The sequence below is a fragment of the Pectinophora gossypiella genome, chromosome 8, assembly GCF_024362695.1.
Source record: "Pectinophora gossypiella chromosome 8, ilPecGoss1.1, whole genome shotgun sequence".
Lineage (NCBI taxonomy): Eukaryota > Metazoa > Arthropoda > Insecta > Lepidoptera > Gelechiidae > Pectinophora > Pectinophora gossypiella.
The window spans coordinates 13,020,015-13,045,242 of NC_065411.1; the positions used below are offsets into that span (position 1 = coordinate 13,020,015).

General features: G+C 37.5%; 1 protein-coding gene across 1 annotated transcript; it reads left to right on the forward strand.

The window, feature by feature from the left end:
• The first annotated feature begins 585 nt into the window (after positions 1–585).
• LOC126368786 (synaptogyrin) lies at positions 586–25,094 on the forward strand. The gene is made up of 5 exons (XM_050012939.1): positions 586–831; positions 1,585–1,822; positions 15,373–15,509; positions 16,501–16,675; positions 17,128–25,094. Exons 1-5 carry the CDS (start codon positions 730–732, stop codon positions 17,157–17,159), a joined length of 684 nt encoding a protein of 227 aa, XP_049868896.1. The 5' UTR covers positions 586–729; the 3' UTR covers positions 17,160–25,094.
• The last annotated feature ends 134 nt before the right edge of the window (positions 25,095–25,228 follow it).

The window sequence follows — 25,228 nt, forward strand, 5'->3', positions numbered from 1 at the left end:
GTACCCGAGTAATGAGAAAATAGGTGATTATCACGTTCAATCTGGACAGCGCCATCTATATTTTTTTTTGGGAACGTAGCCTGAAAAATCCCCGATGAGAGTTGATATTATATTTTTTTATGTTACTTAATTGTTACTTATTTTTTTGTAAGAGTTTGATGAATGAAAGAATTAAATTAAATAGGTACCGTTTAAAACCATTTATTCTAAGCGAGTTGGGAAGGGCTTGTTTACCTATTTATAAAACTCGTTAGTAAAATTTATAATCATACAGACCTACCTACATGAAAAGTACCTACATGAAATAGAAAAATTAAAACGGAACGGTACCTAAAAAAACATAACTCTATTGAAAGAATAAATTATAACATTATTTAATCGAAACAAACGAAAACTAACGAAAACCGTCTCGGAAAAACGACATTTAAAATCTCCCTCGACTCCCTAACATCCGGAAAAATCATAGCTCTAGCTTCTGGTTGGTCGATAGAGTCACGTTCAAAAATTTTGCCCAATCAGAAACCGTCATGGCCGATCAATGTCAAACAAAATTTTTGTACATAGAGAACAGATTGCAGATTTTCCTGTGTTATCTGTCACATCACGAATGTCTGCGCGATCGATAATACGGATTGGTGTTCGGTATTGGGAGGTCACATTCGGTTGAGACATTAATGGGCAGTGCTATTTGGTTGTGGGGTTAGTTCAAGTTGCTTTACAAGTGCTAAAATGGATACCACTGGTGCGTATGGAGGCGGGAAGGCTGGAGGAGCCTTCGACCCTCAGGCTTTTATCCAGAGGCCTCCCGTAATCGTCAGGGCGGTTTGCTGGGTAAGACATTTCGTATTTCTACTCATTACAAGTTTTCTTACTCTCAAATCGCTATAGTTTGTGGTATTCCTGATTAGTCATCTAAATATGTAATATTAATATTAGCGAGTTCCCCGTTACAATGAATGGGTAAGTAGAGCTAATAAATTAACATGATAATACAATAAGGCTATTGTACGTGCAAGTGTGGCTATTATTCTATTCAATTTGCACTGGTTGGCCAGTTTGGGACATTTTGTCCATCATATTGTTATAAAAAACGCTGTTCAATAGTAATTAGCTACTATGTGCAATGCTAATAAATATAATCTACATAATACCATGCTCTAGTGGGTAGATACCTACCTACTTACTGTAAACACAATCACAGCATCAATTATTGAATGACCTTGGTTTGAAAATGGCAACTAAAACTGACATAGTGTAGTTGTTTCCATGCATATTGTCCATTTTGTAATAATTATTTAAATCTATCTGGACAAATTAAATTAGGTATGTGCCTATGTTCACCTTTTATATTATTTTTTTACTTTTTTATTTTTACATTTTTGAGGACAGATAAATCTATTTTTGTTTTTCTATGAATCATGAAATACAGCCAGTATCAAATCAAAAAAGAACATAAAGAATTTAAAATTGTAAAAGAATTTAAATCTAAATAGCATTTATTATTTTAAAATAAGAATTCCCTGCAAAAGCATTTGAGCATGCAGCCTACCCAAATTGATGTAGAATATTATTTGTCCTTCGCAGCTATTCAGCGTGATTGTAATGGGCTGCATATCGGCTAAAGGCTGGTACATTGAGAAGGAATCCAAGAAGGAGTATTGTGTGTACAACAACGATACAAATGCCTGCAACTATGGTGTGGGCATCTCTGTGATTGCGTTCATCGCTTCCATTGGTTTCATCGCTGGGGAGTATCTGTTTGAGCAGATGTCTTCGGTGAAGACCAGGAAACATTATGTGCTTGCTGATATGGGATTCTCTGGTAAGTGTACTTTTATCCTTTATTTTAAATACCTTTATTACCTACTTAATCATTAATAAATATAGAAAATAAATCTAAAAAACATAAAATTTTCCTCAAACTCAAATGAACATATCAAACACTGTGTGCGTTACCCCAGCAAGAAAGTATCTCCTAGAGTTATATGAGTAGAACGTATAGTTGGTGCCTTATCTGCTGTAAATGTGCCCCACATAAAAAATGTGTGCCCCCTGTCGTTTCGAAAAAAAATCGAAAAAACGATTCTTGCTGGGGTAACGTTTTTCTAGCAGGAAAATTCTAAACGAATGATCGGAGAGAGAAAAACTGTGCATGGCCAGATAGCTTATATGTGTGCCAAAATGTGCCCCCAAAAATAAAATCTGTGCCCCTTCAGATTTTCGAGATATTGCATTTCCTGCTGGAGTAACGTTTTGATGAATAGTATATCTCTAAAACCATTGCATGTGCCCCTGTAGAATAAACATACGCGAGTAGCTCTTAATGTGTGCCCCTTTGTGCCCCAATTAGATTTTAGAAAATATTTATAGTTTTCAAGTTATCGCGGTTTTATGAAAACCCGAAAAAACATCGCAGCGCCTAAATGAGACAAGGCATAACTTCGCTGAAAACTGTATTCGGTCTTTCTTGACGCTAATAATAACCATACAAAGTTTCAAAAATGTTCATGCATGCGTTTTTGAATAATCTTGCTAAAAGTAAAAACGATGGTGTCATAACTTTGACGGCAAAATACAAGGAACTGGCACAATCCCAGATGTGTAGGTGTAAACCAAAATCTTGTGCCTTTAGTCAAAAATATATGGTGAAAATATTGAGCTTCAAATGTTACGCATTAAGTAAATATAAACAAAAAACCAAAATATGTAAACAACGGCTGGTTATCCGACCAAATTTGAATGACTACTAAAAAGCGACGGATTCATACATATCGATGACCTTCTTTACTTTACTCACTAACCGGTTCACACGTGTTGTGCCTGAGTACACTGAAGTAGAAAAGTAATAACTAATAAAATAAAGTTGTTATTGGATTATATTTTAATAGCTGTTTCTATGACCTTACACATGATTAAGTACATTTATAAGAGCCATTTTCAAATAAAATGTACATGTGACTAACATGCTCAAAATCGTGACCAAACTGTTTTGTGACATACCTGTATTTTTATACTAATGTAAATAATAATTTCCACATCAACAAGCTGTTTCATTTATATAGTCACAAGGTGCATTTAATATATTTTTTAATTAGCCCTCAAAACTTTTGAACGCGACTGTAAGGACAACAGCTTAGGTATAATACGTCCAATAAAGAAGGTCCTCGTTAAGTATGAATCCGTCGCTTTTTAGTAGTCATTCAGATTTGGTCGGATAACCAGCCGTTGTTTACATATTTTGGTTTTTTGTTTATATTTACTTAATGCGTAACATTTGAAGCTCAATATTTTCACCATATATTTTTGACTAAAGGCACAAGATTTTGGTTTACACCTACACATCTGGGATTGTGCCAGTTCCTTGTATTTTGCCGTCAAAGTTATGACACCATCGTTTTTACTTTTAGCAAGATTATTCAAAAACGCATGCATGAACATTTTTGAAACTTTGTATGGTTATTATTAGCGTCAAGAAAGACCGAATACAGTTTTCAGCGAAGTTATGCCTTGTCTCATTTAGGCGCTGCGATGTTTTTTCGGGTTTTCATAAAACCGCGATAACTTGAAAACTATAAATATTTTCTAAAATCTAATTGGGGCACAAAGGGGCACACATTAAGAGCTACTCGCGTATGTTTATTCTACAGGGGCACATGCAATGGTTTTAGAGATATACTATTCATCAAAACGTTACTCCAGCAGGAAATGCAATATCTCGAAAATCTGAAGGGGCACAGATTTTATTTTTGGGGGCACATTTTGGCACACATATAAGCTATCTGGCCATGCACAGTTTTTCTCTCTCCGATCATTCGTTTAGAATTTTCCTGCTAGAAAAACGTTACCCCAGCAAGAAACGTTTTTTCGATTTTTTTTCGAAACGACAGGGGGCACACATTTTTTATGTGGGGCACATTTACAGCAGATAAGGCACCAACTATACGTTCCACTCATATAACTCTAGGAGATACTTTCTTGCTGGGGTAACGCACACTCAAACACTCGGGTTATGAGCAACAAGACAAAATGTAGAGTCAAGGTTGATCGGCAGGAACTATGTTGATGAATACATCTATTTGGGTCAAATAGACAAAAAACAGAAAGGGAATAAATAATTAAATATTATTTTACTTATGTGTCTAATTGTGCACAGATGTAAGCACAGAAATACAAATATCAGTTATTTGATTACTCATTATACACTTAACTATAATTGCACTTCTTATTCATATTTGCATAACTGAAACAAAGATAGGTATTACCTACTGTAGCCTGTAGGTAAATGACAACAAGGAAGGCAAATCTCATCTATTATAGGTAGTTTATAGTTCAGATATTCTCTAAATCTCTTTTATAAGTAATGAAAGAAACAAAGAAATATTTATTTTTTAAATAAAATAATAATTTAAACAGAATAATGGTGCTAATTCCTGTAGACACCACCTAATTTTGTTTTAGCTATATACCTGTCATTTTCTTTTATGTCGAAAAGGAAAAGGACGGGTGATTGACAGCTGTTAATTTTAAAATGAATGAATAGTAACCCGGGCGGTACAATTAGGTATTTCACATTTCTAATACATTTCGGCAAGCTATTAGATACCTCCATTTATATCTAACATTATTAGTAAATATATCGTTAGTAATCAATGAAATAACTAACATCAATATGTTTTGGCCTTCATATTAACAATAGCCGTATAACAATATCTGCACGGGCGGCATGGGTTCCGAATCGCGTTCTGCGCGATTTATATCGAGGGCTTTAACCAATAGACGCAGCGAATGCTATTTACGTGGATAAAGGACGTACGGCTATTGGTCGAACCCCTGGATATAATATGCGCTGTAGCAGCTTTAGAGGATCGTTTTTATTGTGAAGCGTACTCCACCATGCTATACCACTGCGGGCTGGTGAAGGTGTCTGGCTAAACAGGGACCAACATCTAAACTTGCCTTCCGAAACATCAATCTGGGGGCACGGAAGCGCCTCCGCCAAGGCCTGCAATGCGAAACGCAAGTTCGGGGCACTACTTACCTACTTTTTCTCAAAAAGTTAAGTCGATTTTTGAACCGTCATAGCTCAGGTTTCTATTATACTGGATAATCCAAATTTTCAGGATATGGTCATCTTACTTTGTCGGATAATCTGTGATTTGACCTGCAATATCCTTACCAAACATAGTACAATTTCACAAATTGATTGTGATAACGTCCCCATCGGGAATCGAAATCGGACCTTCGAACCCGGACCTCCAGATCGTGAAGTAACCACTAAACCACGGGGACTGTTGTTGAGAACTCTCACCCGGTAGAAAAAACATCTCAAACAAGTCTAAACAATGTTTTAATAGCCCATCGTCGACGGAAAACATGTTTTTATGTTTTGTTCAAGATATTTTTGCTTATTATGCGAAACAAAACAAGCTTGAAATTTTGGCCTTTATATCACTACCGCAATAAAGTGACCTTTAAAATTGGAGGTCCAAGAAAGGTGCCAACGCAATCGTCGATCAATTGGTTCCGATTGATTTTGGTTGACCTTTTCTCATAATTTATTGTCGCTACGACGTCACCTAATGACAGACCCACCTCAAGTTTAGAGTATGTTGTGGAAAAGGGTTCGCTTTTATTAGTTTTGTGTTAGGCTTAACTTCGTAAGGTCGAGATTTCCATACAACATAGTTAAGCAATGGGGAACATTCGGTCTTACGACTTAAAATTGTTTTGAATTCCACATACCAACATCCGTAGTATTTTAAAAGATTTCAACATAGCATAGCATCACGCCTGTCCAAAGAGATCTATAGTACCTATAACACCTACTACGGGCCAGCTAAACAAGAAAAAAGGATTATATCGTTTATTTCCGTTATCGCTGTTTTGGTTTAAACATCGTGATCCCACATTTCCGAGAAATGCGTTTCATAGTATCTATGTGACCTAACTTTTATTGGGCTGGTTTTCACTTCATGTAGGAAGGTCAGAGAGGCAGTTACTTATAGGCATAAAAAACCGGACCTGTCAAATCTTTAGGCTTTTTTTTACGATTCTTTTCTTCTTCTTCTTTAAGAAGAAGATTGTCGATTTGCCGCAGATGGCGTTAACTACTTGGCCGGACAAAAAATCTTCAAGTTACGGGATAACTCTAGACAGATGTTAACGATGTTAACAATGTAGGATCAAAGAACACTTAATAAAAGTCAAGATTATATTTTAATTTTATCTTCTATTGTGTGGGTTAAGAGGTGGATTACCGACCTCATCAACCTGGTGTCAGGGTTATTATTGAGTCACAAAGGCCCCTGACATGGCTCATGTAACGACTACTTACATCAGTAAGTAGTAACCGGGACCAACGGCTTGACGTGCTTTTCCAAGCACGGATCATCTTACTTTCGGATAATCAGGTGATCAGCCTCTCCTGTCTGTGAATTTTATCCTACATTACCTAATCTACCATAACTCCGTGACAATAAGTATGTCTTGTGACCAGAAAGATTCGAACCATTTTAAAAGTTTCATCAATAAACGCGTATAACTCATGAATTATGAATGAAGTTTTAACGATGAATGGATTTCGTTTTTTTATATGTTACGCGTATCACGATCGTTATTAGTCTCTGCCAACTTTTGACAGAATAAAAACGTGAAGATTGGAATCAGTTTAAAAATAACACACTTCAAGGAGCAGTAATTAGCGCCTCGCCTGTCATCGGAGGTCAAGGGCTCGACGCCGTGGGGTCAATCTGGAGAACTTTTTTAAATTGACCTAAATCGGAACCTTGTTCTCTTAGTTGCCCATTGTAAGTAGGTAGATATATTGTCGTTGATTTGATTCGAATTCGAAATTCTGATTGCTAAATAAAGACAGATCTAAAAACTAACGAAAATCTTTTTCTGTTTTCTATTTAACTTATTTTTGAATTTAAGAAAAACGCAACAATAAGTCCGACATATTACCACGTATTTCTATGAAGTCACAATGTGCTTTTTTATACAAATAACATAGTAATTACGTGTTTTGACGTTTAGTAAAAGTAACTGATTTGACTAGTTAGAAACTAGCCAATAGGCTACCATGGAGTTGGTATGAAAAAGCATACTGTGACATCGTAGAATGTCGTGATAAAATGTCGGATTTATTATTACGTTTTTCTTGATTAAAATGCATGATTAAGTGAAATAGAGAAAAGGAAATGCTTTTCGTCAGTTTTAGATCTGTCTTTATTTAAAAAAAAGAAGCAATAGCTTCCAACGTATTTTAGAAATAAAATAACATTTAAAGGTGACCGGCGGTTCTGACGGACACACCGCCACTACGAACATTTGAAATAATTAAGTAGACATTTCGCACCAGCATGATAAGTTGCTGCACTCACTACTTACGACCAAAACCAATTAAGTTAGGCAAATGGAAAATTGAACAACGAACGGCAATACAGGACGGAAGGGGCAAGTCACAGGGACTGTAACCTGGAACCTGATAGAGGGCAGCAAGTAACTGTCAGTCCTATTCAGAGGCGGAGGACAGGAGTCCTAGTATGGCTTTGTAAGACTACTCTGGGCTCCATCCCACTTGCGTCAGACAGAGTACTGCGGGACGGAAGGCAAGAGGGAAACCACTGCCCTATTTTTCCTTAAAAAGTAGCATGGAAAATGCTGCACCGACAAGAGCGTGGCTCTTAAATTGATGATGATGATGAAATGGAAAATTAGAAAATGTTTTGGCTACACAACTGTGAAGGATCCAAAAATGTTTATTTGACAATTCTCCATCAACAGCTGTTGGAGTGTCCTCGGGTTTTGGTACTTTTCAATCGATAGCCTTATCAGTTGTTGAAGGACGTTTGTGCCCAAGGTTAGCTGTTTATTAACATAAATAGTGATCGAACGACGCGTAAACATTATTATTTACATGTATATTCATAATAGCTTGTTTATTTCCTATCTGGGTAAGCAGATGCCACGGAATACGCTAGTTTCCAATTAGTCAAATCAGTTTTTTACTAAACGTGAAAACACTTAATTAGTATGGAATGAAAAAGCATACTGTGACATCGTAGAATGTCGTGATAAAATGTCGGATTTATTATTACGTTTTTCTTGATTAAAATGCATGATTAAGTTAAATAGAAAAAAGAAAATGCTTTTCGTCAGTTTTAGATCTGTCTTTATTTAATTAGTAGATCTGATTTTCTAAAATCTTTGACATAGGACACTACCCAATTTCACTTACCATGATGATAATTTGTCACCTATACCTATATTATGTATAAGGTTCATCATATCTATCTTAGGACTTCGTATTAATAGTGGCTTCTGTGGCAAGGGCCTCTGTGGTCAGTGGTTAAGCGTTGAACTCACGATCTGGAGGCCCCGCGTTCGAATCCCGGTGGGGACATATCACAAAATTACTTTGTGATCCCTAGTTTGGTTAGGACATTACAGGCTGATCTCCTGATTGACCGAAAGTAAGATGATCCGTGTTCCGGAAGGCACGTTAAACCGTTGTTCCGGGTTACTATTTACTGATGTAAGTGAGTAATCGTTACATGAGCCATGTCGGGGCCTTTGGCGGCTCAATCATAACCCTGACGCCAGGGTTGATGAGGCTGGTATTCGATCTCACACACAACCCACACGGTAAGAAGAACAGAATTACTTGTGTGTGACAGGCCACCCCATTAGGTACTACGGGAAATGAAATGAAATAAAATTTATTCGCTCTAGAGTGGTACAAAAGATCTTAAATATGTATATTGTAACTAATAAGTCCATCACTCAACCATAGAGCGTGCGAATATTAATATGGATGTGACTGACGGGTGTGAGTTTATGTATGTATGTCCTCATCTCTACATAAAGGCAACACCAATGTTGTTTGCAATAAAACATTCCGCTCCAAATACTTTAGGAATAAACTTTGTGACCCATAAAGAGATCGTATTTTATTACAAGTGTGCAAACTGCTTTGCTTTTACGAGTCAATTACCACTTTAGACCTAGAGAGTACAATAAAGTACGTATTTGTCACGATAAGAAACCTTTATTGAAGGAGTAATTGGAAATGCAAGTTCCATACCCAGTTCATTTGCATTCCTGAAGCGACGTGCTTTTACTGTTGGAAGTGGTTCCAATGTGCCTTGCATTTAATATACTTACCTATACAATAGTCGTCTATCGTGTGGGTTGTGTGGTAGATAACCGTCATCAACCCCGGTGTCAGGGTTATTATTGAGCCACCAAAGGCTCCTAATATGGCTCCAAATACTGTAAGTAGGTATAACATACCTGTACCGCCGCGACTTGTGTTGAGTAAGGCCCTTTTATCTCAGGACGTCCACCACCACCTTACGATCATTCTAATGAACATCCGTTTTGCTTCTTTGTAATTGTTTTGTGAAAAATTTTGTCTTGTTTTTGTGTGTGGCGTTCTTTTATAATAAATAATTTGTATTCTTTAACAGCCTAAAATATAGTCCGGGCTACGATAGAAGTAGAATTAATTGAAAAGTCATAATAATTCGATGCAGAATTTGCGACACTAGCGCCGCGGCTGTGGGATTTCTTTTGTGGCAGGAACTATGTTTTAAACCTGTAGGGCTAACATGCGCAACATATAATTATGTCGTTTTGTCGATTGGTTCTAATATGTGAACCCAAATAAGTCATTCAAAATACAAACAAAATCACGATCCACGCATGTAAGGGGAAAGAACAAACTTATCAATTTCGACAAAATTGAATCGATCGATAATTTTATGCCCTGCTGGTATTGTTTAGTCTTCGTCTTGTAAAAGTCATGTCCTTATTAATGACAGAAAAGTACTTGCAGCTATTTAATAACGTCCTAAACCTAATGGTATGAAACACCACCGTTGATCTACCATCCATCTATCTCCATCTTACGACTTATCAATGGTGGTACAGTCATGAGCAATATAATGTACCCACTTTAGGACTCTGTCGCACAAACATATTTGACATTTAGTGAGACTTACAGTTCAATTTGTCAAAAAAGTTAATATGACATGGTGCCAAAGTGTATACATATTAATGCTCGTGACCGTACATGTTGTCCTCTGATTACTTGTGATTGTGCTCACGCCATTAGGGATTATGGGTGTGAGATTTTTTAAATAAAAACATGTGCTGAATGAATTAATACCTTCTGAAGACAAGGAACAGGTTCATTTAACAAATTAAAGGGAACGCGAACGTCTTATCTTAAAAACCAATACAGAAATGGCCAAGGGTCAACTAGATTGGTTAATTATGATGACTTACATACGCAGAAGCGTACCTGCCATACAAAACGTGAGTTTTGTGACGTTGATAGTGATATCAACGTTATATTTCGAAGTCTAAAGTAATTAAAACACATAATACCGGGTTCTTACCGCGTCAAAATCAGCGATATGAGACTCCCGATATTTCAACACTGTTGCAAGCGCCATGTTCACGGGAGGACTGATAATATGATATTATAGTGGAGTAGGTAGATCCTTAATTTTCTAAGGGCTAACGTATAAATATATTATACATTTTAATTACGTTAATGACCGCGTAAACCTCAAACAATGTATAAGTCTAAAGTAGCCAAGTATAGCAAACATTTCATTACAGGCATTGTGACTAAAAATATGAATCATGAGTTAAACAAACTAAAATATTGGTACTTCCGCCAGTATGTAATGTACCTATAACTACCTTGGTACAGAGTAATGATGTCATAGATAGTGTGAACTGGAAAGTAGATAAAGATAACGGATAAACCGATGCTCAGAATCTATTTTAGCCAAGGGCGTACCAGTATGTCAGCTACAGAACGATGGTGTAAACATGGCATGTCCTATATTCTGATTGAATCATTTCACATACATAGGTTACTAGATTCAGAATTCAGAATCATTTATTCAACGTAATTATCATGGATAAACTTGTTGAAGGTCAATATAACATTTTTGAATTTACGTCATTTCGCAAGGTGTTATAGCTGAGGAGAAGAAATGACAAGAAACTGCAACAGCAACACATCTTTTAAAAACCAATGAGGGTATACATTACAAGTTATTTAATAACTAGAGGAACACATTCAATACCACACATGAAATACCAAATACCAGAGATGGATTAAGCGTTAGATCGAGGAGTGACTGATAATTTTGATCTTGACAGCGTTGTTCAGATTTGAAGACTCACATAGCATAAAAATAATCTGGTGTTTTTAACAGATGCCACAGGCGAAAGGTATTTTTGCTGTTACTGGAAACCCACTGGCTACTGGTTGCCCAGTTGGTAGAACCCTTGCCTCTCACTTTGAACTCCCAGGTTCGAATCCCCGTAGGGATATATCACAAAACCACTTTGTGATCCCTAGTTTGGTTAGGACATTACAGGCTCATGTCCTGATTGTCTGATAGTAAGATCGGAAATAACAGTCGGAAGGCACGTTAACCCGTTGGTCCCGGTTACTACTTACTGATATAAGTATAACATAAACTGCCTATATACGTCCCACTGCTGGGCACAGGCCTCCCCTCAATCAACCGGAGGGGGTATGGAGCATACTCCACCACGCTGCTCCACTGCGGGTTGGTGGAGGTGTTTTTACGGCTAATAGCCGGGACCAACGGCTTAACGTGCCTTCCGAAGCACGGAATCATCTTACTTTTTCGGACAATCAGGTGATTCAAGCCTGAAAAATCCTTACCAAACAAAGGACAGTCTCACAAAGTGATTTCGACAATGTCCCCATCGGGAATCGAACCCGGACCTCCAGATCTTGAGCCTAACGCTCTAACCACTAGACCAAGTCAACTCATATAAGTAAGTAGTCGTTATATGAACCCTGACACCAGGGTTGATCGGGTTGCTAAACGGCACATGATAAAAGAAGATAAAGAAGTATGTAACTAACGATCTAGCGAGAATCGTTCATATAATAGTGCAAGATTCACAGATGATAGGTCAGGACAGGATGTAAGCGTGCGTTTATATGCAGTCAACAGATTACAAGGCCACTCAGTAAGAGATTGATTCTAATGCAATATATGTAACGTTAGCACGGGGCGGATTCCATCCTTACAATCGACTCGACTTGTGCTTTTACTAAATACAGGACAGAAATCGAATACGTTTTTTTTGACGTGACTTATTGTAGATTTGCTGCAGATGGCATTAACTACTTGGCCGGACATATGGGGAGCGCTGAAGGCTCTCACCCGGTACAACGTTTAAGACAACAGGCCTGAGGGTGCCCAGTTGGGCGCGAACCTCGGCTCAGAGGAAAAATAATTGAAATAATTAATCGACTCGATCGACAGTGGGTCGATAGCGATAAGCGCTGATTGAGGGAAGTCGTCGACCACGCCGGCTCGGTCGGTATCGGGGTCCTGAAGTGTTTGGTGTCGCGAGCTGATTGGCTGCCTCTATGGCTAGAGCAATCGGGTCGTCGGGATCGTATATTACGTCCTTCGGACGCTTTCAGTACCGTCCCTAAGCAGGATGTATTCGGAAGCCGCAACTATTAGGGGATTTGGGTGGTGCGGAGCAGAATCGAAAAAACGTTTTGAAGCTAATTTGAGCCATTGGGCAATGGTTGGCAGACCTAAAATCGAAATTCGAAATCGAATACTGAATATACTTAGCGGTGCGGTTTTCCCCAACACCGCTGGCTCGACCATTATTGACGGCGATACAGCTCGCCTATCACTTTGTTCTGACAGAAAGCTCGGTGAGGTGTAGGTACTTAGTTCATCTTAGTTGGTCTTAGTTCTTAGTTCAGTATTTGAACCACTTATGCCTGTTAGTTCTGTTATCTTGCGATGGATGTACCTCTGACTACCCTAATTGGGGTATAGTCGTGAGCTTATGTTATGTTTATATACTTAAGCGACAAGTACATAGTTTACTACTTGGCAAGTTTTTAAATGCCACTTATAATAACCTTTTCTTTATCATTCACAAATACCTACTTATTTTAAGTACACGTACGTAATACTACGTATAAAACGTCCCGCCAATTCGCAAAACGCCCCGCACCAATTCGTATCGAGTGCCAACCTCACCCCTCTTGGGTCTTACTTTAGTCCTAATGGCCTTAAGCCGCTAAGCTAAAACAAATACGCACTGCGTGAAATTTCTCACATTTTTATACAAAAACTTAGGTATAAAAAAATCGTTTTATATTTACTATTAAGCACTCGGAAAGATATTTTATATAAAAACTATTGATGGACAGGCGACAACTCCCAACAATGTGGAAAACCAACATCGACTTCAATGGCAACACTGCTGTTAAAATGGCGTCTCTTAAATTTATTTCGGGTTTAATTTATTATATTATTTAGTTGTTTATTTTCGGGTTTTTGGATAATCTGAACACCAAATTTACACTTAATAGCTAATTTCGCCATTTTGCGTTGGCATATACTTAGACACTTCTGATCAATTTTTTTTTCAAATTGGCAAATGTAAACTTAGAAGCCGCCTGGCTTTTAATTACTAAGTAATATTCCTTTTTTGTCAGTGTTACTATAGTAACATAATCATACATCAATACTCTACAGACTGCCTGAACGTTTATTTGACATTCTACTACGTACTTATATAACGTCGTCAATTACAGTAAGTAATAGGCACTCTGCATTGGTTGCAAGATGAATATGTAATGGGTCTCATCTGCATTGTTTTGTACTACAAGAATATTAAGACAGTAGTTTATAAATGTAGGGATAACTTCTCAAAAACCGAGGCGTCAATTGGCAATACCGGCTGAATGAATTTATTCTTATTTTAAATTTTTACTTTTTAATTTTAGAGGATCCAACCAAGAGTCCGTGTTGCTGAGAAATCTCTATGTTTGGCCCAGATGGCAGTATACTGTTAAAACCAGTATTATTGTTCTCTTTTCGAATTGTATGTTACTTAGTTTGTCGACCGGAATCGATACAGCAGTTACTATTTTTAAATCTAGAAATTACGAAGGCGTGTATTGATTAACAACCTACGATCAAATGAATAAAAGATAATTTAATTACTCTATTAATTACTCGATGACATATCAAAGTACAATCCTCAAAATTTTGTAGACGAAAATCCCATAATCTTTTTTCGCGGATCACGACGCCCTATCTATGTGTTATAAATTGATTCTATGGGGTTTAGACGTTATTTAACAAAATGTAAAAACATATACCCACTCGTAATGTATAGATGCTATATTCAATTCTTATTCAAAAATATTTTTTTTTACTACTTTATTCGTTATACTTTTTAATTTTTGAAATAACGAACGTTACATTCGTCTAAAACTTCTCACAACCTGTACAGCCTTGGAAAAGAAGCTGCAAGAAAAACCTCGGCACAGGGCCCAAAACGTTGTTTTTTTAAAAAAAGTACTGTTATACAATTTAGTATACACAAATCGTCGTCGATTAGGAGGGTTCACAAACTCACAGACTGGTTCGTAACACCCTGTATTGGTTAATATTTGTCCGTATGATTGTCCAAAAAGTAAGATGATCGGTGTTTCGGGAGACAGGTTAAGTCGTTGGTCCGGTTACTACTTACTGATGTAAGTAAGTAGACGTTACATGAGCCATGTCGGGGCCTTTGGCGGCTCAATAATAACCCGGTCACCATCATTGATGAAATTGGTAATTCACTTTACAACCTACACGATAGAAGAAGATTTCTCCGTTTCTCCGCTCCGCTGCCTCGCTCCATTCCTGTATACAGGCAGCCTTATAATGGTAGCCACAGCTCTAAATATATTAATGACGTTGCCATGGAAATAGATCTGTTCAGTTGCTCATTAGTAAGGTTCACAGAGGCTATAATTATAATATTATGTGATAATAGGTTAGTATAATAATAACGAAGGATATTTTGATAAGTTTAGTACCTACCTATTGTAAATATTTATCATGATTTGAAAGAAAGAAAGAAAGAAAATATTTATTTCCATATTGGATTTAAGTCTATATACCGATCGGGACGATATCCTACAATATTTTAAATTTGTCAGAAAATAAATTTAAAGCTCATGTGAAGCTTACTTTATGTAAAAAAGCTTATTATAAGATTAATGATTACCTAAATAATAATGTCTGGTATTTAATGTGTCCCTCTAGTTATTAAATAACTTGTAATGTATACCCCCATTGGTTTTTAAAAGATGTGTTGCTGTTGCAGTTTCTTGTCATTTCTTCTCCTCAGCCATAACACCTTGCGATATGACGTAAATTCAAAAATGTTACATTGACCTTCAACAAGTTTATCCATGATAATTACGTTGAATATTATGATTCTGATTTCTGTTCCGATAAAATTCCAATGGTAATGCAATCTGCCCACCCTTTCCAGCGTTCTGGGCATTCCTGTACTTCGTGGGCTTCTGCTACCTGTCGAACGCGTGGGGCAAGACCGAGAACCCACCGGTGGGCACCGCCAACAACATGCAGGGCGCCATCGCATTCTGCTTCTTCTCCATCTTCGCTTGGGTAAGTTTACAATTAATGTTACCTAGTGTTATATATATTAAAGTACTTACTTATGATATTTAAAATTGATTCATCGCACAGAGTAAGTAATAATTACTATACGTACCACATGACCACTAGCCCCCGCGGCACAGTAACCGCGCCGCGCGCAACGCGATATGTATCAAGAGCATCCACCAATAGACGCAGCGCATGCTATCTACGTAGATAAACGTCGTAAGGCTACGAATATCTCCTCCAGCGCACCACACTGGGGCAGAGCGCCCAAAACGCTTGCTGCATTTCCCCTCTGAACTGCCAGGCCTATCCTCCGCGCAAAATAACTGCCAGCTCTCGGATCGTCAGTTGCCTCAATGAGACGCGCCGAAATGTCACTTAAAAATAATTTCGCCTCAGGGCCCCACGGGCCCATCGTCTCCACTGCGAATGGCAAAAAGATATACGACCCACTTAAACCCACATATTTCCTTTTCTTCCCCTCCTCCGCTGTCTGGGCAACAATGTGTTTACAATTTACACACATTACATTCTCCACCCTCCTACCATCCGATTGATGGAGGGGAGGCCTGTGCCCAGCAGTGGGACATATATAGGCTATTTATGTATGTTACATTGTCCACATTCATCAAACGTAGTACGAATCGTCTCATGTGTATTGTAATCGTTAGTTGGGTCAGTTTTGATCTTCTATAACTACAAAATTTTAGACTAAATGCCTCATCCCCCGCGGCACAGCAACCGAGCCGCGTGCTCGTGTTTATACCAAAGGCTTCGATCAATAGACTATCTACTCATATAAATGTCGTTAACTCTTGCCTTTTTATTTTAATGTAAGTATTAAAGCATATTATTTGAATTTTCACCTACGTACGAGTACGTATATTACTAAATAATTATATTAAGTTATATCAGTAATTTTATACTGGAATAAAAACCTATTATTATCAAAATTTTATAAAAAAATAAAAACCAATACTCTCGATGGTTGCAGGTGGCGTGCGCGTTCTTCGCGTTCCAGCGCTTCCGCGTAGGCGCAGACGCGGCGTTCGCGCCTGCGTACGAGGTGGAGGGCCAGGCTGGGAGCCCTGGCAGCTTCCCTGCCTACCCCGGGGCGCAGGACCCCATGCCCGCCTACAGCGAGCCGCCATTCTCGCAGCCCAACACTGGTACGTAACACTAATACCAAATCTGATGAATGGAACTTTAATCTCACTTAAGTAAGCCTCAAATATCCTCAGCGCATATGTCCTATCAACCTGGACACACCATACAAAAATCTCATCAGTACAGGTACCACGCGATACCGCGTAAGTGCGAGTTCAGTTCGCTCGCTCCCCCCTACTCAATATATAATGAATACGAATAATAATAATAATGAGGCGCTCAAATTTACGTAACTTGATTAACATTACATATCTTTATAAGCTGTATACCGTTAGTGCGAAAGAGACGAGAAATATGTCTACATACACACATAACATGTACACACACATACAGATATACATACATACACACATGTATATATTTCTCGTCTCTTTCGCACTTGCCAAGTCCTAATATCTCTTTTTCGTCAGTCTAATCTCAATCTTATTTAAACCTTTCTTGTTTGAATTTTCAGGAAACATCGACTACACGGCCCCAACCTACTAAGTCGTTGGCTGCGTAGTAATTTTATTCCGTCTTTATGTTTGTTCATCGCACAGAGTAAGTAATAATTAGTATACGTACGACATAACCACTAGCCCCCGCGGCACAGTAACCGCGCCGCGCGCAACGCGATATGTATCAAGAGCATCCACCAATAGACGCAGCGCATGCTATCTACGTCGATAAACGTCGTAAGGCTATTGGTCGAAGCCCTCGACATGAGTCAAACTTGTATTCAAAAAGCATTTAATGTAGATCTCTTGTTAGCTCGAGCTACAAAAGGGAGACATTAGTGTTGCGAAAATCGATAGACGATGGTTTTGTTGTCGATAGCTCTACTATCTTCAGTCGATATCGACTTGTAAAGGGTTAAATTTTATGCAACACTAACATTATATCGTCTCCAAAAGTAATTTTACTACTTAACTAGACTACTTTGTTGGAAAATACAATCATCGATAAAAACATCACTATTTATTAATAATAATGTAATAATTATTACTTAGTCACATTACCATTAGAACGTCCATTCTGTGATTGACATTTTCATTTTCTATTTTTTGATTTTATATTTTTTTCTTTATTTTAAGAGAATTATTTTTTCAACCAGTGTTTTATATCCTAAGACATTTCGAATATTAGTGTGTGATCTTTTATTTTTAAGGAGAAATGTATCAATATATAACCGTGTATCGCTTCTCAGTACCTGCTTTAGGTATATGTATATTTGTGACAATATTACCCACAATATATATTGTAATATATGATATCTATCTGTAAATAAACATAAGAAATAACCGATATAAAAACTAACATTTAATCAATTTAATTTACCTTTGTAATTGTGATACTTTTTTCTCGAGAAACTTTTTTTATTCACACCGTGCCATTGCATAAGCTTTATAAAGTTTGACACCTTTTTAGGGTTCCGTATCTCAAAAGGGAAAACGGGACCCTTATAGGATCACTTCGAAATCTTATTCCATGCCCGTACCTCGTATTAGTTGTAGGTAAGAAATGCTACTTGAATAAGGTCAGTTTGGTCGCCAAAGTATTACTATAGTATTATTTAAAAGCGTATAAACAGCCTGTAAAGGGCCTACTGAAGAGCAAATCTGTGTTAAGTACCTACCTAAAAAAATATTTATGTTTAAAAAAGAAGTTATTGCTATTTACTATGACTAAACTCACCACTTACATCAAGGTAGGTTGACTGGAAAAGATCTCTATTAGGGATAAGCTCACCTTTTTTAACTTCTTGTCTTTTTGTTTTAATTTTATGTATATAATGCATGATGATGACAACAGAGAAAAGATAGTGATGATTCTGGAAATCCAGTCATCGTAAGTGAAGGACAGCATAAACTAGTGACGTAATTACGAAAGTTTAAAAATTAAAATTAAAATTCAATGTTGTCAGAATTGAAATTATGTGGCACTATAATTTAAAGACAACTTTAAATACCCATCCGTAGTAAATGTATTTTTAAGGCGAATCTAAATATTACACAATTAAATATAAAAATATCACTAATATAATATATATTACTATGACTTGGTGACCATACTGCGTATTGTTTAATAATAAATAAAGCTTGGGAACTTAATATATTGAAAATCTCTTCTTATATATTAGGGGTTTAGGTAATTAATATAAAATTTTAAACAGCATATCGGTTAGTATTCTTCGTTATTTTTGGGAACGAAATTACTGTTACCTTGAGTGTAGGTTAGGTGTGACTTGGCTAGGTAACAGAGACTGTTGATACCTACTTAAAAATAAGTTTTTTTTTTTATTTAAACGTAAACATTACGTGCGCGCGAGACATACAGTCCGCGGACTCCCTCTTACTCACTTGCCTACGGTCACTCAAGACTAAAATAAGACCGAGAGGGTGAGGTCTGTGCCCGCACGAATTGGTGCGGGGCGAAGAGTTAGCGTTCTATACGTATTCTTTATTCTATGCCTCGGGTAAAATATTAAGACAGCCATGCTTTAATTAAAACACATAATAACGGGTTCTTACCGCGTTTAAATGGGGATATGAGACTCCCGATATTTCGACACTGTTGCAAGTGCCATGATCACGGGATGACTGATGAGATTGGAGTGGAGTAGGTAGATCCATAATTTTCTACGGGCAGACATATCTGTCTACCCTCTTTCTTTGCCGCTTGTTTATGTTTTTGATATCGGAATGTTCGGAACCATCTGAACTCGCACCAAACTCACTACGACAAACCGCACTCACTGTGTCCTCACGTTTTTTCACCACATTAGGCCGTTATTATGTGTTTTAATTATGATAATAACCGCGTAAACTTAAAACAAGCCATGCTTTACTTACCAACTAAACTACTAATGGTTATAATAAAAGCCATAAAAGGCCATATTTAGTAAACAGTCCCTGTTAACTAGCCAAGGTATTCTTTTGCAATGACATTATACAAAATATTTAGTTTAAGAATTGGCGATACTTTTTCTTCTAACTTAAGAATCTTTCAATATATATTTTAATTACTATTTTAACTTTATTTGGCTGTTCATGATCTACTGCGTTCAGTATTAATATCTAAATGTATACATAATAATTATGTATAGTAAACGCTTAATCCAAGACCATAGTATTTTTTTAAAAGATGATATTTTAGAAATATTGCTATCTGTAGTAGTAATTATTTTTAACTGTGGCTTATTTCGGTTGATGTCGTGGTGTTTCTTAATAGGTGTGGCAGGGACAGTATTTTCTTTCACTAAAATGTATTAGACACGTAACATAACATCACGCCTGCATCCCAAAAAGGGTAGGCTCAGGTGTATTATATACACACCCACTCCTCGCTATGTTAAAGTCACATGTAATAGCTGATAGCGGGTATGCCTTTTGCCATTAACCGGGCACATTATCCTGGAAAGCGCGTGATATCAATTGTCTATGATCCAAATATGAATTCGAAAGTCGAATTCAGTGCTTTAACCCCTTAAATGCCGGAACGCGGATCTCGACCAGACACAATGTAAAATCTATTGTGTCTGGTATCTCGGCATATGAGAGGTTAAGCCCGAATTCCGCGTACTGCATACGGAATTCTACTCTTCTTTGCGAGTCGATGGCGATCGATACTAAATTTTTGCTGACCAATAATTGGCCACGCTTACGGCATTGTCAGTGGCTTCGTAAAGGTCTTTAAAAGTGCAGGTGTTAGGGCACTTAGGACAGCACAAAAGGTGAGCCATAGTTTGTGGTGATACTCCACACTCGCAATCATCGCAACCATCAACCAGATTGTTTTCAAAGTGCTCCTTTTTTACCATTGATGAGTTTGCTCTTGGCCCCAGACTTGCCCAAAGGCATTGACGAGGCCTTAGATGGAGCGAGCTCGCCCAGAAGATGCCTGTTCACTCTAGCCTTGAAAGCGCCCGGGTTATATGCATTCGGAAATACAAAAGAAAGCAGAGAATTCCACTCCTTTCCGCTCCTGTTATTATCAAGAAAACTTATGGTAATTAATGAAAGAAAATACATGTTTCCGCAGCTTTTTATGGTGCTCAAGACAGCCCCATGTAGTGATGTTATCACTTGTCAAAAAGTAAATTTATTTGCTAAGTAAATATTTGTATTAGAAGACACAAGGTCTAAAATGAAGTACAAAATCACGCCACGATATTAACTGATATAGCCTGTTAGTGGCTAGCTTTGTTGTGGTTTGCTATCGCATTAATAGTAGCGTTTGTGTTAAGTGGTCAATGACCTATCTCATCAACATTGGTGTAAGAGACAACATGACTCCACGGCTACGTCTTACTTAATAAGTCAAAGATGCTAAACTCACGCTCATAATCGCAGAGTTGGGCAGAGTTACGTTATATGCACCCCTAGGTACGCATAATTGCGTTTTCGCACAACTCCCAATACCTATCCTATCCGAATTCGTCAAATAACAGGTCCGAAGTACATCCGATATCTCTTTAAGTATGTTTCTACTATCCGTAATCCACGGATTAGAATAAGAATCGGATATAAGTAGTGCGAATACGCCCTTACATTTGCAAAAAAAAACACCCGCCAATCAAATAACTGTCAATAGTTACAAGTTCTGCCCGCTAGGCGTAGTTAATACGTAAATTAGGCGCCACTTGGTACTACTGCATTATGTTTTATAATCTGTCCCCTTAAAAAAAGTTGTTGGAAACTATTGGTGTGATAGCAAACCCGTAGTTGTCTTTATCACTTCCATAGCTTGCACTGTTGTTTGTAAAATATTCTTAGCAATAAAGTTCACATTTGATTGGAGCATTCTGATGTGCTGTTCCTCAAGTCACGACAACGAATGAAGATAACTAAACGTTTTAAAACGTTACAGACAAAAAAAATATAAGTGCGTGTCTCATCTATAACCAATTCGATGTTTTAATAATGCGAGATGTGGTTAAATATTAGAAGTTATATATTAGCGGCCTCCGTGGTCCAGTGGTTGAACGTTGTGCTCACGATCCGGAGGTCCCGGGTCTGAATCCTGGTGGTTAGGACATTACAGGTACTACTTACTGATGTATGTACGTAGTCGTTACATGAGCCATGTCAGGGGCCTATGGCGGCTCAACAATAGGGTTGAAGGAGTTGTTAATCCACCTCACAACCCACACGAAGAAGTAGTGTTTATTCGTAAAAACAATCGCATATTGTGAGAGTCAAAGCACTTCCTCTCGTCTGGGTTATGAGATCAATGACTGACCTCATGAACATTAATTGCAGGGTTGCTATATTGACCTAAATGCCTCTGGCTTGGTCCATGTAACGACTACATATTTAAGTAAATAGTAACGGAGACAATGTCGTAATTAAACTAGGGACAAAGTGACTTTTGATATATCCCCACAGGAATTAGAACTCGGTCGAACCCACATGATATAATACCACGCCTGTACCCCTGAAGGAGTCGTCCACACTTTTTCGAGTAAACCGGTTTTTACCGGTTCAGAGAGTCAAAAAACCGGTTCCATAATAACAAAACCCGGTTCTGACTTGCGTTTGGATTCGAAAAAACTGGTTCTTAAAATGTGACGGTTTTCGATACCCTACAGGAGCAAGTGCATCAGAATGTACATAGGGTGTGACCATATCAGTCGTGTATAGTATAAGGGCATGTAGTTACAAAATGTACATTGTTAAAATAAATAAACATCACTGGGAAATATTTAGTTGTACATAAGTAGTAGAAAATTATATATAAACGTGTGACTAAGCTCTTTATTGTTGATCTTTAAGTGTCAGTATTAAGACCCTTGGGGTGAGCTTACACTTATCGACGCGGAGTCGGATGAAGCCGTATCACTGCTTAACTGTTTAAGACGTCACATCGCGGCTGACTTTGCAGACTGACGTAATTTGTGTCTGCAAACGGTGCAAATCAGATTCGCCAAAAATTTCGGATACGTCAGTTCGCGACGTCAGCAACATTGCATAAAAGCATTTCCGACCGTCAGTCGATAAGTGTGAGGACTCCCTTATATGGACAGTTTTAGTGTAAAAACTGTAGTAGCTATGTAAAATGTACACGATATTACGATAACGCAGGCCTCACTCAACTGCTATTGAGAATGGCCATTTAGCTTCTACGTTATAATAAAATAGGTTCATAATCACAACGCGAACATTATGGCTTCTAAAAGTACATACTTAATTTAGTCTCCCAATGCCCTTGATACATGATTGATACTTGTTGTATTGTTTAAAAAATATTGTAAACAGTGATGTGTTGTTCCTGGGAATGTCCCCAAAGTGGGAATGTTCCCGTTGTAAAAACTCTTTAATAGCAAGGACACTGGCTGGTTTTCTTTTTCAAATTGTTCTCTCTTGTATTCTGATCCTATCTCATCATCATCAGCCCATTAACGTCCCCACTGCTGGGGCACGGCCCTTCCCTATGGATGGATAGGGAGATCGGGCCTTAAACCACCACGCGGGCCCAGTGCGGATTGGTGGTTATTAACGACTGCTAATGCAGCCGGGACCAACGGCTTAACGTGCCTTCCGTAGCACGGAGGGGCTCGAGATGAAAACTTTTTTTTTGTGGTCACCCATCCTATGACCGGCCTTTGCGAAAGTTGCTTAACTTCAACAATCGCAGACTGAGCGCGTTTACCGCTGCGCCACCGAGCTCCTCAAGAAGGAAGAAGATAACGATAAAACTCACGGCACACCAGGGTGTAATCTGCGTGACGTCCCAAGCCTTGTTATACCGACACATATTATAGATGCGTCGGATGATGTCCTCGTGGATGTCCCAGCTGAGATCCTATCTATAAAGGTCTTTTTTACATAAGTTTTTCGCCTTTGTTCGCTTGTTTAGCGGGTATGTTCCCATTTTGGGAACTGCACATCGCTTATTGTAAACAAATTCTTCTGTACACTACATATTACGTAATGTAGCTACAGTACATATATCTAGATGTAGAGTACGTCTGTTGGTTAGAATCTGTTCTGATAACAATAAAAAGTAAACAATAAATCTCAAAAAAAATATTGTAATAAGTGTTGAATATAAACGCTAAATCGTTCGGTGTTTGGTGAATATTTAAAATTAAGGTGAATGTAAAAAATGTCGATTTGTGTTTGAAGGTTTCTGTTTCTATATTTACTAAAGGAATTGTAGACCTATAGTTACCAAAGAATTTCCTAATGGACACAAAAGGCGTCTATTATTAATAAAATAAAATATTTAGGTATATCTATAGCGTATCGACACTATTGATTGCATTTATTGGACACTCGCTATTAACTAGTCAAGGTTAAATTCTACATTTACCGAACGTATTTACATAGAGTTGTAAAAATGTGTATTGCTGTAGGAATTGGCTACTGGCAGTTTTCGGATAAGTATTTTAAAAAATACAGACGCTTAGTATTTACCTCTTATAATATTTTATTTTCTCGAAAAAGTTTTATTAAAAAAAACATATTTTTCTTAAATTATTTTACATTTCGCGCGAAAACAGTTAATCACGTGACATTTCGCCCAGTGACGTCACATTTCAACAAACAGAAACTGTCAAACGGTTTAACCTGACAGATCGTTTTTGTTTATTTTGTGAAATGTGACGTCACACGAAGCTCAATCATGGCCGCCCGTGTTTCGGGTCATGTAATACGCAGATAAAAAAACGCATTCTTATTTTGTAAAAATAAAATATTTATAAATGTTCTTAATAAAAAAGAACTATTGAATAATTATCGTTAAACGATAAACTACCATATCCGACATATTTCATATTTTATTGTTACAACTGTCAAGTAGCCAATTGTATCCTTTTGTGTCTATGTAGAGAAGTGACCAAAGATTGTACTATTTTAGCTCAGATGTAATCCGTTACATTTCAAATTGCAACTGTAACCGTGACGCGTTTTTGTGGATGTTATGCTTTTAAAATCAGAACATAGGCATCGACGATTAAGTCTGAGTTCGCTATATTATTATGTAACCTACTTTTGAAATCAACCTGATATTGGTGTCGATTCGGGCTATCACCAACTTAATTTTATTTTGACTCGATTAAAACTAGCTGCATCTCTTTCTTGCACGTGTTGTAGGTGAAGGACAGCACTAATATGAGCTGTCAAACTAAAATTAGGTAAGTTTGTGTCCGTCCGAATAGGCACCATTATCTTATCGTGTCTAAACGATAAATGAAAGTACCTAGCTGACTGTCTGGGTTTCGGGCCCTGTTATCATCTCATAAAACTAATTAAAAAGTATATAATATGTAGTTGACTTCTCATTATAAAATATTTCAACAGCAGCGCACAAATATAACCAGTGACGATTACGCTTGCAATTTAATTCGAGTCTTCATATTCTTATTTAATGTTTAAGTGTTCGATGATGTGCAAATGAGATGTGGTAAATGAAATATAAATCGAAAATAGTATTGTGAAATGTTGTTTTAATTTTGTACCTCCTTTCAATAGACGTTGTTTACTTTGTGACCAATAAAAAAATAAATTGGGCCCCAAACCAAAGGTGCCGCCCACGGAAAAGTGTCACGCATGTCGAGCAGTATTGAGAATAAA